Here is an 18,602-nt window from a genome sequence, read left to right as displayed (position 1 = left end):
CAAAGATACATATGGTTTTATTTTAAGAGAAAGAGAGGGAGAGAGATTTCCAGTCTTTTCCCTTCCACCCAGGAACACTTGACATCTGTGATCCCCAACGAGAGCCCGGAGGGATGACATCCTGGCCGCTTACTGGTGGTCTCCTTCAACTCGTCTCTTGCGAACTATGAGGAAAAGTTGAGAAAGAGCATGAGAAATCTGTTGGTTTTGACAATGACTACCTTGCCCTGGTGGCTGGCACGGTAGTTACACTGCCAGCAGCAAGTCAGGAGGAAGACGGGGCTTTCTACTGCTGAAACAGTTACAGTCTTGGAAATCACGGGGGTGCTGTGAACCAGCACTGACTCCCACAACAGTGAGGTTTGTTTTGTCTTAACTTGCTGGTAACAAGCAAGTTTCTGAACAACCCAGTTAAAATTATAAGAAAATGAAAGGTCCATTTCTAGGACACATGACCATTAAAATAAAAATTTTTAAATTCCATACAAAAACCGCACGATTGAACATTATAATTCACATGTGGCTTCAAAGGAGAACTATATTATCATTAGATCACAGATTGATATATGTGCTTATAAACAGGCAACATTAGAAATCTAAGCAACAGGCTAATTCTCTTTTAGTCATTGTGCCAATTTTTCTTATTAAAAAAGATAAATACGTGACTGTGTCAAATTAAAAGGACGTGCAATTCGGTGGGGATGAGAAAGTATTAAAACTGACCATCCGCATGCTCTTCGGATGAGACACTGGCATGGGTTTCCCCGTCTACCAAAGAACATGCCCCAAACACTTTGTCATTCTGTTTACAGCGAAGGGATTTGCTGCTGCCGCCCAAGCTTCCTTCTCCCGCCTCCTACAGAACTGGGTCAGGGCTCGGACAAAACGACCCTGCAAAGTCACGAACATCTCAGACTGGACGCCGGGAAGTGTGGCAAACCCATTTCTGCAATGACACACCTGCGTCAGTGATGTGGACAGTCGACTGAGCTCGGCTGAAGGAGAGAGACAGGTGCATGCGTATGTCTAAGGACCCAACCCCCCTCTCACCTCTCCACGGACTGCTGCCCCTCCACCGCCAGGCTGTGCTCACTAGTGAGCGTGCAAGGCTCTCAGCTTCGGGTCTTGCTACCTACACTCGCATGGACACGCACGTCTATGTATATTCAACGTACATATATGGCCACTGCCATCTAGGGGATGTAGACTCATAGGGGATCCTATATAGGGTTTCCGAGGCTGTGAATCTTTGTGGGAGCTAATGGTTTTTATTCTTTTGTGGAGTTGCTGGTAGGCTTGAACTGCCAACCTTACAGGCAACAGCCTAACATCTACCTGATAGTGCCCCCAAGGCTCCCTGTACACACACACACACACACACAATGTGTGTGTATATGTATATATAAGAACCAACAGTCCCCTACGAATCTTATTCAAATGTAGGCTCGGGTTCCATACAGCTGGAGTGGAATGGCAGATTCTCAGCAGTGAGTCAATCAGAATGAACCAGTGCCAAGCCCTTTGTGAAATGAAAAGCCAACAGGTCCACAGGGCCTCCTCATCAGGCCTGCATGCCCTGCCCTCCTGCTGTCCGGAGCAGCGTCTGTCTGCTGGCCCTCAGCAGGACGAGGCTGGGGGTGTCGGTGGCATGCACGAACACTTCTCCAAACGCTGACTGGGTGCCAGCTAGGAAAATAAGCATTCACAACCCGGAGCACGAGAATATCCAGTTCTCATGAGCAATTTCATCAAGTCCACCCCCAACTCTAATTTTAGCCATTTTACCACAGGCCAAGTGGCAGATGTTTACTGAAATCCTGTGGGAAAAACCAAATGGAGACCACAAATAAAAATGCAACTTGTGTATACAAATGTATGAAAAACCAGATAGCTTAAAGGCAACATTTAAATACTTCCTTAGGTTGGAAGGCTTCAAAGAACATTCTGGGTCGCAGACAAGTTTGGATGTTATTGGCAGACCACTCCACATGTTATATATTGTTATATGAACACAGGTTATGAACATCATCTATCAGCCAGAGTGCAAAACACAAAGAAGGTGCAGACCAGTGTTTATGGAGTTAGCGAGTGTGAGGCTCCAAGTTCAAAGACACATCGCATGTGTACATACAACCTCTCTGCTGTGGTCACGGTGATGCAGCTCAGCTGGAGAGATGCATAGCAACGCAGAGTTATTTCAACCAACAGCTGAGAGTAAGAACACGAGAGAAGGAAAGGCATTTCAGAACCAGAGCACTAAAGACTGGATGCAGTCCCCTTGTATGGTGAAGAAACCTGATGCCCAATGAGTCTGGACAAGGTTCAAGTGTTGTTTACCGATATCATCTGAGTTCCTACAGTCAAGCTGTTGAAACTAGAGTGGAGGAGTATGCGGTCCTCAGCTTACCATCCGCATCTAAGGGCACGACGAGAAAGTGGGGCTGGGGGGAAAAAAAATCCACCTGCGAGTGGATGGTGACCTGCTGCTGCTACTATGAGAAAGGCGCAGCAGAGAGAGATGGGGGCCAACGTTGCCCTGTATCGTTGAAACCTTTGTTTTATGAGTGCCGGGACAAACGGAACTAAGAACAAAAAGGATTCCTTTTTAAAGGAAATCTTTGTTCGTCTGCTTGCTGCAGAAGAATTTTAAAGTTGGATAATACGTGTCACAGGAAGCCATGTCATGTCACCCACTCACCTGATGATCACTTACTTCCCTTTTCATTTCGTCAGTATGGGAAGGACTAGAAGATCTAACGTTAGGTAGTATAAAGTGGACCAAGTGGATTTTCATAACACGAGCTACATCATTTCTCTCTGCTGAAGTGTGAAAGAAGTTCTCCCAATGCATTAGCCTAATAATCTAGCTCAGGATCTCCATTTGATGCTGTATCTTACCTAAGTCATTGTTTTTGGTTATAGCATTAGCTGCCCTGGTTCGAGGTCCCTGCTGTGTAAACTGATATCCAAATTTCAGGATATTTGTATTTTCCTCAAGCATCTTGGCCATTTCCAGCTCCACAGCTGTCCCCAACTGCTGTCTCTGGAATAATTAGAAATAAAAAGTATTAGTACATTAGATCAAACCACTTTTCAAGGAAAGACTAAGACATTCAGCCACAGGATGCTTCTGTTGGTCATTAAAATTTCCCAGTTCTTCCTAATGTACATAAAACACACAAATTCGAAACGTTCAGTACATGCTTATAATGAGAAAAGGCACCATACCCACTAGGTACTAGAGAACAGAGAGACAGTGACCAGTGCAGGCTAAGGGGCGATAGACTGGCCCCTCCCACACGGCTGGTGGGAACAGTAAACGGTTCAGCCACTGCAAGAGGGCAGCAGTTACTGTATGACCCAGCAATTCCGTTAGGTGGCATTCTGATGCAATTTTGAGATGTGATCTTCCTACCTATGCAGGCTATAAAATTTGCTGACTTCAAAGGATTGAGGGATGCATTCACTAAATGTTTTTCCAATAACTGAAGAGCTTCAGTCAAATGTTGTTTTATTTTCATTGAAATCCACTTTAGATGGAAATGTTTCTGAAATACTTGTTTCTTGGTCACTTTAAAACTTCCCCTGGCAGTGGGCCAGCACAATCCTGGTGGCTGGCAGCAGAGTGCTGGGCGGACAGAAGCCCGCCTGGCACCCTCAGGATACCTTGGCTACTGGGGTTTCCCTGCTTTCCCTCAGCAGTCAGCCTCTTTAGGCTACTCATCTGCTGTGTGTTTGGGACTGTGACATGCTACCACGGGGGTCTTGCCATGAAAGAGCTGCAAATTAAGATGGGTTGAGTCACGTCTAAAAGTCCTTCAAGTTCAAAATCGCCAGTTGTCTATATTCTCTTAAAATTACTTCGAGAAAATGGCTTTGTCTACATCTATATATATATATATATATATAAACATTCCAGATGCCCCAATGTCTCCATCCCCTTTTGGCACTTTATCTTGCCATGAAAGCCCCCAGCCCCTTGCCCCCTGGGTCTCTAAGCCCTAAGGCGGCGGCAGCGGGGTCTGTCGCTCCCTCAATGTGACTGCTGCAGAGCACTGACCTGGTTGTCAATCTTGAGCTCTGCCAGGGTTTCATTATCTTTCAAGGCATCAAGTAGTGCAAGAATCCCAACTCCTGTGATAAAGTTGGACTCCACGTTTAAACTCTTCAAAGCTGTGTTCACTTTCAGCATATCTGCAAAAGCCTAGAAATTGAACAAAGTATTTCAAAATTAAGATTTCATAGCACCCATTTAATTACACAGTATGAACCAAAACCTCACTCACTGCCATCGAGTCAGTGCTGACTCAGAGCAACCCTCTGTGGGCCTCGGAGACTGTAGTTACTGGGGCAGAAAGCCCAGGCTTTTTGCGAGGAGCTGCTGGTGGTTCTGAATGACATAGTATTCAGACTATGAAGCACGAACAGGCTGTCTGTCTTGCTGAAGACCTCCCGGGTAGCATCAAAACACGGTCAGGTACTGAAACCCTCGAGAATGACGCGGAACGCTGTCAGCGCCAGCGCCAGAAGAGGAGCCCTTCAGATCAGCAGGCACTCAAAACATGGCTGAGGAAGAGCTGCCGCTTCAGAGCAGAGTTGGCCATAATGACGTGAACAGAGTACAGCCTGTGGAGCAAAGCCTTAGGGACCCCCAACTGCTGATGTGGCATGAGTCAAAGGGAGAAGAAACAGCTGGAATGTACAAAGTATGCTTCCAGGAAAACCGCAAGTGTCGAACATAAAATGAAAGGCATAGAGATCGATATACTAGACATTCGCTAGCTGAAATGGACTAATATTGGCCATTTTGAATCAGAAAATCATATGCTTTACTAAGCGAGGAATAACACCATCAAGAGGAAGGGCAATCACTTGTAAGACAATTGGATAATCCCTCACAGAAGGGCCACACAGAAGGGTAGATATAACTAGGGTGCAGTACAGCACTGATGAAATACATAACTATCCTCTAGTTCTTTAATATTTCCTCTCCTTACCATTATGGCATTTGTTTTACCTCATTAACCTTATTAAAAATGCATAGGTCCATTTGTATAATTAAGATCATTCGATGAATGAAAGCCAAGATAGATAACCCTATAGAAACAGTATCGGGAGTAATGATTCCCTGAGGGTGTGGGAAGAGAGGTGGGGTCAGGGTGGGAAGGGGGGGAACTACAAGAAAGGGTTAGCAATGATGACTGTATAACCCCACTCAAGGGAAACGAATAGCAGAATTGCAGGTGTACTGATACATTGGATGACATAAGATACAGCAAAAAAATTTAATCATAACAATAATAATATATAAGGGTTGTTGGGGGGGGATAAGGCAGGGAAGGGAGGGGATAAAGGGGAATTGATATCAAGGAGTTCAAGAAGAAACAAGACGTTTTGAAACTGATGGTGGCAGCAACTGTACAATTATGCTTGATCTTATTGAATTATGAATTGTTACAGTATCTGTAAGAGCTTCTAATATAGTGATTTAAAAAAGAGGAAGGGCGTTACATTCATCATCAAAAAGGGGATTTCAAGATTTATCTTGAAGTATAATGTTGTCTGTGAGATTATATCTATCTACACTCAAGATCCAACCAATACAAATGTTATTCAAATTTATGCACCATCCAAGGTAGTGATGAATACATTGAAGAATTCTACCAACTATTGCCATCTGAAATTGATCGAACATGCAATCACTATGCATTGATTATTACTGGCGATTAGAATGCAAACGTTGGAAGCAGAAAGAAAGGAATAGCAGTTAGAAAATATGGGCTTGGTGATAGAAATGAAGCTGGAGACTGCATGATAATATTTTGTAAGTCCAGCGACTTGCTATCGCAAATACCTTTTTTCAACACAAATGGTGACTATACACGTGGACATCTTCAGAAATACACAGAAATCAGATGGACGACACCTGTGGGTTGAGATGATGGAGACGCTCGATATCAGCAGCCATGTGCAGTCAGGGGCCGACTGTGGACAGACCATCAATCCCTCATATGTAACCTCAGGTTGAAGCTGAAGAAAACGGAAACAAACCCACGGAGCCAAAAATATGACCTGGAGTTTCTCCTACCTGAATTCTAAAACCAGCTTTGATACATTGAACACGAATGACAAGACCTGATGAGACGTGGGATGACATCAAAAGCAACACTCATGAAGACAACATAAGGTCATTAAACAGAAAGAATGAAAATATCAAAATAGAGTCTTTCAGAAGAGACTGAGACTTGCTCTTAATCGTGGACTAGCCAAGGCAAATGGAAGATCTGATGAAGTCAGAAAACTTCATAGGGCTGAGCTCAAGAAAACCAAGTACATGGTAATGCAATGCGCAAAGACCTAGGGTTAGAAAAACAAAAAGGAAGAACACAGTGTATGTTCCACTGGAAGAACTCAAGACAACCAGATATGCAAGTTGCAATAGTGAAAGACTCTGTGGGCCAAATACTGACTGATACAGGCAGTATCCAAAGAAGACAGAGAACACGGAGTCACTGTACCAACAAGAACTAGTGAACATCCCACCACTGCAGGAGGCAGCATATGACAAAGAGCCAATGGTGCTGAAGGAAGACATTCAAGCATCACTAAAAGCTTTAGCCAAAAACAAGGCATCAAAAATTGATGGGATACCAATGGAATGTTTCAACCAGCTGATGAAGCACTGGAAGCGCTCACTCAAGTAGGCTAGGAAACTTGGAAGACTCCTACTTGCCCAGTCGATTGAAAGAGATCCATATTTGCACCCATTTCAAAGAAAAGTGACCCAACAGAATGCCCAAATTATAAAACAATATCATTAATAATACATGGAAGTAAAATTTTGCTGAAGATCATCCAACAACAGTTGCAGCAGTACATTGACAGCGAGCTGTCCGAGATTCAGACGGTCTGAAGAAGTCATGGAACAAAGGATATTACTGCTGACTTCTGATGGATCTTCTTGGGTGAAAGCGGAAAATACAAGATGTTTATTTATTTGTGTTTTATTGACGATAGTAAAACACTCAACTGTGTGGACTACAGCAAACTATGGACAGCCTTGAGAATAATGGGTATTTCAGAGCACTCAACTGTGCTCCTGGGGAACTTGGACATAGTTCAAGAGGCAGTTCAAGGGAATACTGCATGATTTAAAATCACAGGAATTGTAAATCAGGGTTGTATCCTCTCACCGTACTTATTCAATTTTGTGTGCTGAGCAAATAATTCAAGAAACTGGATCATATGACGATGAATGCTGCATTTAAGATTGGAGGAAGGCTTACTAACAGCCTGCAGAATCCAGATGACACACTCTTGCTTGCTGAAAGTGAGGAGGACTTGCTGATGAAGGATCAAGGATTGAAGCCTGCAGAATGGATTGTAACTCAATGTAAAGGCGACCAAAATCATCATTACTGGACCAATAAGTAACATCATGATAAACAGAGAAAAAATTGAAGTTGTCAAAGATTTTGTCTTGCTTGGATCCACAAGCGATGCCCAGGGAAGCAGCCGTCCAGAGATCAAACGCTGCACTGTGTTGAGCAGATCTGCTGCACGTGACCTCTTTTAAGCGTGAAGAAGCAAAGAGGTTACTTTGAGTACTAATGTGCAGCTGTCCCAATCCACGATGCTCTTAATCCCTTCAAAGGCATGTGAAAGTCTGTCATTGAATAAGGGACCCCGAACAAGAATTGATGCATTTGAATTACAGTGCTGGCAGAGAATACGGAAAGTACTATGGAATGGCAAAAGGACAAACAAATCTGTCTCGGAAGAAGTACAGCCAGAATGCTCCTTTAAAGGTAAGGATGGTGAGACTTTGGCCCATGCATACGTTGCACCTGTTGTCAGGAGAGACCAGCCCTCGGAGGACACCATGCTTGGTAAAGTCGAGGGGCAGCAAAAGAGGAAAACCTTGCACAAGACGGATGGACCCAGTGGCTGCAATGACGGCTCACACATAAGGACACTAGTGAGGGTGGCGCAGGACCGGGCGGCGTTTCCTTCTGCTTTACACAGAGTTGCTACGAGGTGGGACTGGCACCCAACGACAACTTGGCATGGTGCGTTGTTAGGATGCCAGTATCACCAACAGTGGCATACTTACCATAGCAACAGGGTCATTGCTCCGGGTGGCTGCAAGGCTGAAATGTTTCACGTGGGTGTTGGTTTCCAAAGCCTTGGCAAACTCTTTCAGGGTAGGAATTGGGATATTCTTGAAAGACAGTAACAATGGAAAAGAGCTTACATTTTAGTTGACAGGAAAATCAACTCATCCTACTAATGCAAGCTGTTTGTACTGATATACTGAACAATGATATAAGCACACGATCTTTAGACTACGTGTGAAACGGCGTCACTCAGCCTTCTCCATTTCTATTTGACTTTTCTACTGTGATCCATGTGCATAAGTTGTCTGATACCCAGAACAGAGCCCGTATCACCATCTCTCTCGGTTACAGAAATGTTCACCTTCTCCTTTTGAAGATGATGGCAGTGTTATAACAAGTCATCCTGGATGAGTCAAAGAGCATCCACTTTCTACAAGGAGAGAGGAGTTGGATCCCGGCCTCTAGGGAGCATGCTCCCTGAGGCAGACAGCACACAGTTCAGTTCTTGGTCACTAAGTTGAAGCTACACGGTATTACGGATACTTGGTCCTAAAACTAATGAGGAATGATGAGGATGAGTTCTACTAGACACTAATTTCTCCCTTTAATAGCCAAGCCCTTCAATTCCTTGCAGCCTAATCAAGTTACGGTCATTACTACGGACTTAGAGACAGAGCTGCACAGGCTGCTAAGGGGATTCAGAGCGGTTCTTCCCTCACGCACAAGCAGGAACTCGGCTCAGGGAGCACAGAGTTGTGCTCCACGTGGCTCCCTGGGCCTTTTATTCCAGATGGCCTCTTCCAGCTTAGAGAAACCAAGAGACACTGTAACGAACTAATACACAAGGGCCAAACCCAACAGCCAACTTGAGCTTATTCTTCAGCAACTCATGAACCCTATGCCCACCTACCTAATACATAGACTTTGCCCTATTGGTCACCATAAGTCAGAGTCAAGTCCACGGCAGTGGGTTTAAAAAAAGAAAAGTGTTAGTCTACCATTCCAAGAGAACCTGGCCCTTTCTTTACAGAGGCTGAATCAGACTACCGGTGTATCCAAACCGTCCAGCGCTCATCCTGTACTCAATGGGCTCAAAGCAATATAAACCAGCTTTATTGTTGGCTCAGCACACCTACCTTTATGTTATTCAAGTTAACTTCCACAAGGCGAGCGTCATTTTCTTTTATTCTCTTTAAACTCTCTTCAACATTGGTTGGATTTGGTGGTTCATCAAAGACTGGAAGGATCTTTTCACCCTTTACCACATCTACAGTAACACACGGAAAGAGCACAAGTCTCCTTGGTTGACATTACTATAGTGGTATACCATGCTTAGGACCTCATACACGATACAGACCACACATTTATTAGAATTGATTTAAAAATCCCTTTAAGAGCCTTTATGTGCTGACACTTATTTAAACCAAAAACCGAAACCATTGTCATGCGTCAATTCGGACTCACAGCAACCTTATATAGTGCTTCAGTTTCCAAGGCTGTTAACCTTTACCGAAGCAGAGAGCCTCCTCTTGAAACACAGACCTGGAGATCAGTAGGGCTCAACGCTCACCCAAGCGCACCCACAGTACTCATATGAAACCATATTGTGGACACATACCAAACACATTCCAATACTTAATGTGCTGGCAAGGAGTCTGCCTCCAAAAATGTTAACAAACGAACATTTCCCCAGACTCTTGGTGCACTACAAGCATCTTCTTGACTAAAATACATTTTATAACAAGCTGATGATCCTGCTTATTTTTAGCAATAGTCATGATAATGTCTAATATGGTAAAACACAAAACAAACACCAGCACCTTATCATGTTCTCTGAGATTTGACTGGCAATTGTGTAAAGGCGGTAAGAGTCACAGAGCAGCACACATTAAAAGCAGTACGGATTTAAGAACAGGAGCGGGTGAGAGGAAGATGTCTTCATTAACCCTCTCTCTTCTGGAGAGGACTATCCAACAAGGAGAAAAAGGTGGCTCCCACAGAGGACGCAGCAGTAGGGAGTGCGAGAAAGTGGACAGGGAAAAAGCCAGGGAGACAGAGATTCTCCAACTACTATCCTCCATCACGTCCACCTACCAGTTAGTTTCTTTACATATCCAAACACCTACTCAAAACGGTAAGACCCAGAATCCTCGGACCATTTAATCAGATGCAGAGTCCTTGACGCATGCGTGTCCAGCCCTAAGCTCCTCCTGTAGTATCATGCATATGCATTCTGTGGAGAATACCCAGGGTTCCAGATTCTCCCAGAGGCAACTGACACCCCCAAAGGGAAGACTAACTGACATGGAAAGACTGACAAGGTGCTCAGTGGATTGTTACCTGGCTCAGTCCCTCCCTTCTACTTGTGGCTTTTAAGAGCCAAACTCTTCTCGAGGTAATAAGCATTGCTTACCCATCCAATAAATTCCCTCTAGAAGTGTCCGGTTCTCGTCTAGTGTGCCTCATGGAATCAAAAGGTAAGCTAGTTCTTCCTCAATTCTAGTTTATAAAATTGGAAGCGTTTGCTTCCAATTCCATACAATGTGTGTATTTAAAGATGCTTGCTCCCTAATGCAGTAAATGGTTCAGTCGGCAGGCTGCTGAAGCCGTTCCATGACAGGTGTCGGGGAACGTAATCAGTGGATCAGGCTGCCAACACTTATACCCACTGAGTTTGGACACATCACTCAAGGTGGGATGGCCAGATTTAACATGCTTCCTAATGTGGTTCAATCAGCGCACCACCTGTGAAAACAGGCTCTATGTGAAAACATAAGGGAAAAGCAAAATTACAGAGCATCATACAATGGAATGCTATGCAGATGTCTGGATGCGTTAGAGCTCTATAAACATATACAAGAAACATGACATACTGGGCTATGCAACACTGAGACCAGTCACGTAATCATTCAAAAACCTTAGTGTCCTTATATGAAAATTAAAGGTAAGAATGGTAGTTACCTCACAGAACCGCTGTGAGGATTAAATAAAAAAAAACCACGTGAGTTGTTGTGCACAAAACATGAATATGGTAAACAAAGTAAGTAGTCAAAGCTGTTATTGAAAAGGGTAGTTAAAAAATGGTATGACTATTTGAAAAATTAAAGATTATATATATGTATAACATGCATACATACATGTTTACGTAAACATAGTACAATGTCTAACAGGATATATACCAAACAGTTGAGTTAGGGCCAGGAGTGGAAGTGAGTAGAGAGAGAAACAGTTGTGAACAGAGACACTTAGTGTTTGACTTATACATTTCTCTACGCTTTACAATTGTTACACAAACATGTATTACCTTGGTAGTTTTTAAATGCCTTACACAATCATTTTTATTTATTTATTTTTTTGCACAATCATTTTTCAAAAAGCTTACTACTTCACACCTCAGACTAAAAAATTTCGAGGCTGAAGAGTCTTGTGGTGTCTTCTGATCTTATAATAGTTTTTTTTTTCTTTTTTTTGGCCAATCTGAATTTCTTGAAAAAGTAACACTGTTAATAAAATGGCTATGGATTAAATTGTGTGTCCCCCACTCCACCACACAAAATCCATGCTGTGAAACCTAAGTGCTGGGCTGCTAACTGCAGGAGCAGTGGTTCACACCCACCAGCAGCTCCTCTGGAGAAAAATTAGGCTGCCTGCTCCAGCAGTGGGTTTTGTAGCTGTAGTTATAATCACATTTGGGGATGGGCATTCTTCATTATGTAAATGAAGCAGAATTAGTATAAGGTATATCTGAAATCCACTCTTTTGAGACATATGAAAGAAGTTAAACAAGCAAATGAGTAAACAGAGAGGGGAAGAAAGACACCATGCTTCATGATGCTCGTCCCTGAGCAGAAGGTGCAGGGAGACGAGGACTTTCTACCCGTGCTGACACAGCGTGCTCGACCTCCTTGTAGAGGAGCACCCCCAGTTTGAATTCAGACACTTCTGCTCTTTTAAACCACCACTGCTAGGATTTCTATTACAGATCATTTAAATGGCAACAAAACCCAAATTTGACTAGTTCTACATGACTTACCATTTGCAGTATTTAGTGAACTGAGCCCAGCTCTATGACAACTGCTGATTGTTATGGATCAAGTATTTCATATTCTTAATGGCTTTTTACGTGAGCACAAGGAACCTTGGTGGTACCGTGGGCTAGCGCTGGCTGCTAGCCAAAAGGCTGGTGGTTTGAGCCAATCGGATATTCCACCGTGGGAAGAGGAGGCAGCTTGTTTCCATAAGTTGTACACCCTTGGAGACCTTCGGAGCGGTCTGACTCTGTCCACTAGTCTCTGAGTCGGAATCAACTCCACAGTAATGGTTTATGTTACTACCATCAAACTGGAAGTACATACACATAATATTTGGTATGTACGTAGTAAAGGCAATAGCTGGAGAAAACAACATGTCTAATAAAGGATAAAGATTCAGAAAGCATTTTAAATACTCACCTGAAAAATGTTCTTCGTCGACACCATTAGTACTTCCCACTACATTACAGAACTGTGTGTTTGCTATCAAATTGTGCATCCCAAGAATGGCTATAAATATAGAAGAAGAAGAAGAAAACATTTTATTGTTCACAAGAATTGATTTTAACACCAAATATTTGTATTAATGAACTTAATATTCTCTAGATTTTCTTCCTAGTAGATGAAATAAAGACTTTACAACAACAGAAAAAGGGGTTGGGTGGGGATGTAAAGTGATTCAAATAATTTACAATCTCCTGCTCAATGTGTGCCATTATTCCCATTTCTGAATTCAGACACACAGCTGGCAGTCAGCCCAACACTAAGCTTATAGTTATGCTTGGCGCCACCTGGTGGCCAGGAGAGAAAATGGAAATGATCCATTTTTGTTCCCCTTTCTCACAAGGAACATAAGGTTTATAACTTAACTTGTTAAACTTATCATTATCTATATTCATATTCCACCTAGAAGAATACTAAAAATAGGGCTGTTACCATAATTAGATTAAACAGCATACTCTGGAGAAAAAATACAATGGTTTTGTTTCTGTTCACCTGTGCACAACTACGGCAGAGGCTACAGCACGGCCCGCTCAGGCCGAGGTATTGAGAGGCCTGTGGAGAAGAGCAGGCCCGCTCTGGCTGTGACGCACACCTCAACGTGCCCCTTCCCAGGGTGCTCCGCTAAGGGCATCACGGCTGCTCTGAAACACGTTCCTGAAGCTGCTTGGCGCTTCCTACTTGTCTATAGGGCCCAGGGAGGAGAGGGACACTGGCCCAGACAGGACAGCAGCAATGATGCAAATAACAAGGGAGGACGGAGCCCATGCTGGAAAGGTGGCGAGCGTGGCTCAGGAGCGACTGTTGGGCAGTTACCCAGGTCTGCATCTGCTGACAACAGAGCAGTGGCCGAGCCTGGAGACTCTTTCCCAGCTGTGCACTAGCTGATAGAACATTGTTATACAGACTCCCAGATTTCACAGCCACACGTTCTAGCAGCAGAACAATGGCACTATGGGGACAATGTAGAGACATTCAATCTTTTCTATTTTAATATAAAAAACAAAGCCCCAAAGCCCTTTGTTAGCAGAGGGCACATCTGCAAGATGCACACACGTGCGCTCTCAGGAGTCGCTTTGTCTGAGGAGGTACCTGCAAGGTCGCACAATTCTGTATCGGATGCGCTTGTTAAGGCTTCTTCCAATTCTGGATCAAGGGATACTTTTTCTTCTGTAAAAGTCTGTATAGGCTTCTGTTTAGGGATAAATATTTTCCCTGTGAAATAAAGCAAGTTGTTAATCTCACTAAGAAATTATTGCCGCCATTATAACTCATTACCATTTTATCTCTTCGAATGCCAATTATTACAACCATGTGCAGTTGAGCTGAAGGAAGAAGTCAGTAGTTTTGGTCCATCTTCTATATGCATTTAAACGTTTTCAGGGTAACTAATTTGGTTGTACAAGTTGGAAAGAAAAATAGGCTCTTTTGGGGAAATATGAGTAGAAAAATTAACAATGAAAACATTTTTTAAACTTTAAAGAAATAAAAAAACCATTCAATTTCTTATTATTCTTTTAATTGAAAGATTTTTTTTAAAAGATCATTTTATTGGGGACTCTTACAACTCTTGTCACAATCCATACATTGCTTGCCTCTATGTACATGTTGCCCTCATTCTGTTCTAGACACTTACTTTCTATTGAGCCCTTGAGATCAGCCCCCCCCCAACCCCTTGATAGATGGTCCATTGTTATTATTTTCATATCTCACACCGACCGCTCTCTCCCTTCCCCCATGTTTTCTGTTGTTCTTCTCCCTGGAGAGGGGTGTGCCGATCATTGTGATCGGTTCCCCCTTTCTCCTCTGGTATCACTGTTCCCACTCCTGGTCCTGGATTCTCTCTGTTGTGAGCTCCCATCTCTTATCTATACCTGTGAATTCCTTGTTTTTAAAGCAATAAACATGAACCACTGTCACGTAGGGAATGGTAGAAACAATAAGATTCTAGAAACTCGAATTCTAATGATAAGCAAGTCTATATATTATGAGAAACTTCTAAAGATCCTGCGCGGTGTTCTGAAACTTCCGAGCACCGTTTCTCTAAGCCTCAACAGACACTAACCGGTTCACCTGTGAAGAAACTGGTCACGGTAGAATCCTCGACTTTATGGTGTGAAAAATCAGTGCGTTTCTTGCCACAAATCCAGTACAAGATTGAAATATGAGAGAAACAGGAAGGGACCGTGGCATAACTGCTGCACAGCTGACCAAATAATACGTGCACAAGAGGGGGCTTCGAAGAAACTGAGGGACAATAGAATAAAAAGATAATGAGATGTGTCCGTGAACTTCTGAAGCCCCTCATACACAGCTGGGATTGGGCTATCAAAGCTGACTCTGATTTCTATCCAAGACAGGTGAAAATTGAAATTCCAAAAATGTCTAAGTACGTGCCCATTATTTTCTTTTCCATCGAGAACTGGCCAGGAAAAAGAGGAGCTGATACCAAGAGCTATCAAGTAGAAAGAAGTTGTTTTGGAAATGTTGATGGCAACATAGATACAAGTGTGCTTATCCTACCGAATGATGGATTGTTATAAAATAATTAAAAGAGAGAGAGAGAGAGACCTGATCAGGAATTAGGCCCATGGTTTTATGGGACATCCCTGTGAATTGACCTAGTACTGGCCTTACTCCTTCTGCTCTATCTTCTTGTTCACTGCACAGTGCCCAGGGCCTGAGACGCTGGCAAGTGGCCATGCAAGGCCCAGCATGTGGTGTCAACTGGTCTGTAGCAACCAAGGCAGGAGCGTGAGGAGTGGAGGAAGATGTGTGGCTATTTGTCTGCACAGACAACTTTCTCCTTTCTAAGACCAGACCGGGAGGGTGCCTGGCCATTAGTACTGAATACTTTGATCAGAGTCTACCAAAGAATCCTGATCAAAACAGAGAAAACATAGAACATATTTTCACATTCTCATGGAATGTGACTGTGAAATTTCCTGGAACCACAGAGGATGGAAGAAACCTGAACCTTAACCCCAAAACATCCTATGAAGTCTTTAAAAACAAATCATTTTACTGGGGGCTCGTACAACTCTTATCACAATCCATCCATCCATTGTGGCAAGCACATTTATTCATTTGTCGCCATCATCATTCTCAAAACATTTTCTTCCTACTAGAGTCCTTGGTATCAGCTCATTTCCCCCTCTTCCCCCTCCCTCCCTGACCCTTGATAATTTATAAATTATTATTATTTTGTCATGTCTTACACTGTCCCATGTTTCCCTTCACCCACTTTTCGGTTGTGGGTGGAGGTTATATGTAGAACCTTGTAATTGGTTCCCCCTTTCTACCCCACCTTCCCTCCACCCTCCTGGTATCACCACTCTCACCACTGGTCTTGAGGGGTTCATCTGTCCTGGATTCCCTGTGTTTCCAGTTCCTATCTGTACCAGTGTGTATCCTCTGGTCTAGCCGGATTTGTAAGGTAGAATTGGGATCATGATAGGAAGCATTAAAGAAGTAGAGGAAAGCTGTATGTTTCATCGTTGCTACATCGCACCCTGACTGGCTGGTCTCCTCCCCACGACCCTTCTGTAAGGGGATGTCCAGTTGCCTACAGATGGGCATAACACTCCACTATTCAATCACATCAAGCAGTATTGTAAATTGCAACTACAATCAGTTTCAGAACATTTTCCTTCTTCTTGAACTCCTTGATATCAGCTCCCCTTTGTCCCTCCCTTCCTCCCTCCCTCCCCCACTGTACCTCCCAGGAACTCCTATTCTTTTTTCCTGTTGTGTGTGTGTGTGTGTGTGTGTGTGTGTGTCCCCTATCTTACATAATCCTATTTAGCCATTCACATACAATCCTGTTGTTTGATCCCCATCAAGTGGGGTTATACAGTCACCAATGCTATCAGAGCTGGCTGCTTTTTGAACTGTAAGCTGTGGGCGGCTTCTTCCTGGCTTACAGACTTGGTGCCAGGGTTCTGGGTAAGTGGAAAGCACTATCGTCGTCCAGTCTTGCCCTCTGCTTTCTGTGCCTTGAAAGACTGCCTTCATCCTTGCTGCCCCAGGCCTGGCCTGCACTCCGTGTCAGACCTGTGCCTGGATTAGTTCGGATTTTTAACAGCACAGGACAAAACCCAACGAAAAGGGGTTTAGACGAGTGTGTCTCGAGCGGTACTGTGCACCTCGTCGCCGGAGACTTAATGAGCGCATCGGTTCTAGGTCAGTGCGTCGGGAGTGCAGTCTGAAATTCTGCCCGTCTAACCAATCTCTGAGGTGAAGCTGGTACCGTGGATCTACCGACCGCTCTTAAGGCAGCAAGGCTGTAAACAATAGAAGCTCTATTACCCAGAGGTCCACGGTTCCAGAGTTGCTTCAGTAGTGCAACCCTGACCGGAAGGAGGCTGACCCTTCCTGTCTCTCTCGCTGGCCACGCTCATCACCTGGAGGCCCTGTTCTCAGGCCTCCTAAGATGACCTGTGTAGCACCAGCTACCACATCCTTACACACGACGTCCAAAGACAGGGAGGAAGGGTACTTTCTCAAATGTCAACTTTGCCACGTCAACTGCCAACAGACTGGGTCTCCGATCTCACTAACCAGACGGTGGTGAGGACAACAGGCATCTAGATTTCAGAGCGAGGCCCTCCCAGGACGCAAGGAGAGGTCTGAGAATGGCTGTTGAGAAGGGAAGGCAACGATGGCGTTTACGCCAACCGCGCTGGGCCCAGATGCAGCGCATCTGGGCTCTCCTCGCGGCAGGTACACTTCTCCTTCTCCATAGGGCCGGCACGACTCCAAAGGAGGCTTCCAAAGAAATGGTCAATGTTCCATTCATCTTGCTTAGCACACAGATAACCGCCCAATTCACTGAATAAATAATTGAGTGACCACTGCCAGTCTAATGGACTCCAGTCATACAACACAATGAAAGCACCCAGGTTCCAATCTACAAAGCAGACTGAATGATAGAACACAGGGGCTCAGACTCTTAGTCCGGCCCTTCTTAGCAAAAAGCATGGCTTTCAGAGCTAATTCACTTCAGCAGTGACCTTTCCCCCAAAACAAATGCCTATCCATGTGATAATATGTACAACTGCTCTTAGTAGCAAATTTTAGAGTTCTAGTGATGGGATAATTTATTAGTATTGGTTCACAGAAAAGGGCAAATCCAAATAATTGAATTCTGAGAGTCACATGGTGCTTTTCACAGTGGTTGATGCTGCAATTAAACTGACACACCGTTCAGGTGGCATGCCTGCTTTCACTGCCATTTCAGGGGAAGGACACCTCTGCATTTCCCACTGTCTGGTTTCTGGTCTTTGTCTACCTGTTGGGATCACCTGGAGAGCTTTAGAAAAACAGATGTCCCCCACAGAGAAGCTGTTGTCATTGGCCTGGGGTGCTGCATCTGGGTTTTAAAAAGCTCTCCAGGGGGTTGAATGCATAGCAGTCAAGTGCAAGAATGGCTGGGTTATGGTACTCACTTACTAAACCAAACTACACAAGCTATCAAACAGCTGACTGCATCTTATTCTAGGGACCAGTGGAATTTAAAGCATTATAAAAAAAACCTACAAAGTTTATTTTTGTGATCCTCATCCACATTCCATGAGACATTATTAATATCTAATTTTCCCTAGAGATAAACATTTGCTAATTCTTTTAAGAAGCAAATGAATCTTGTCAGCAAAACTAAGCAATACAAACCAAGTTTCTGAGGGGCTGTGGAAAGTCTTGTAGGACACAGACAGCTGCCCGGACATAGTCCGTTCTCTCTTGGCACCTCCCTTTATAATGAGTTCTCTCTTCAGAGACTCTTGCTGAAGAGGCAGTGAGCCTACACGCCATTGCATTTTTAACAAGGAGTCGCCTCATATGGCTTCTTCACATACTGTAATCACTTACCTTTTTAATGCACACATGTAAAAGCTAGTTATCGAAAACTAAAGGTGAAGAAAGCAAATAAAGAAAGGATACACTAGGCAGGACT

The 18,602-nt window shown here is 43.8% G+C and overlaps 1 protein-coding gene across 1 annotated transcript in view; it reads right to left on the bottom strand.

The window, feature by feature from the left end:
• LOC101659539 (tropomodulin-3) overlaps positions 1-18,602 on the bottom strand; it is a 75,096-nt gene continuing 56,494 nt past the window's right edge. Inside the window, exons 4-10 of the mRNA XM_045286508.1 lie at positions 13,742-13,864; positions 12,569-12,658; positions 9,254-9,384; positions 8,114-8,221; positions 4,061-4,204; positions 2,899-3,043; positions 1-164 (exon numbers count right to left, since the gene is read on the bottom strand). Coding sequence (XP_045142443.1) covers positions 130-164; positions 2,899-3,043; positions 4,061-4,204; positions 8,114-8,221; positions 9,254-9,384; positions 12,569-12,658; positions 13,742-13,864 — 776 coding nt within the window. The 3' untranslated portion in view covers positions 1-129. The remainder of the gene's footprint in view (positions 165-2,898; positions 3,044-4,060; positions 4,205-8,113; positions 8,222-9,253; positions 9,385-12,568; positions 12,659-13,741; positions 13,865-18,602) is intronic.

The sequence above is a fragment of the Echinops telfairi genome, unplaced genomic scaffold (assembly GCF_000313985.2).
Source record: "Echinops telfairi isolate 266 unplaced genomic scaffold, ASM31398v2 ScPeMD7_8;HRSCAF=38, whole genome shotgun sequence".
NCBI classification, from domain to species: Eukaryota; Metazoa; Chordata; class Mammalia; order Afrosoricida; family Tenrecidae; genus Echinops; species Echinops telfairi.
The sequence above is the reverse complement of the archived record's forward strand: the minus strand, read 5'-3'. Positions and strand labels throughout refer to the sequence as shown.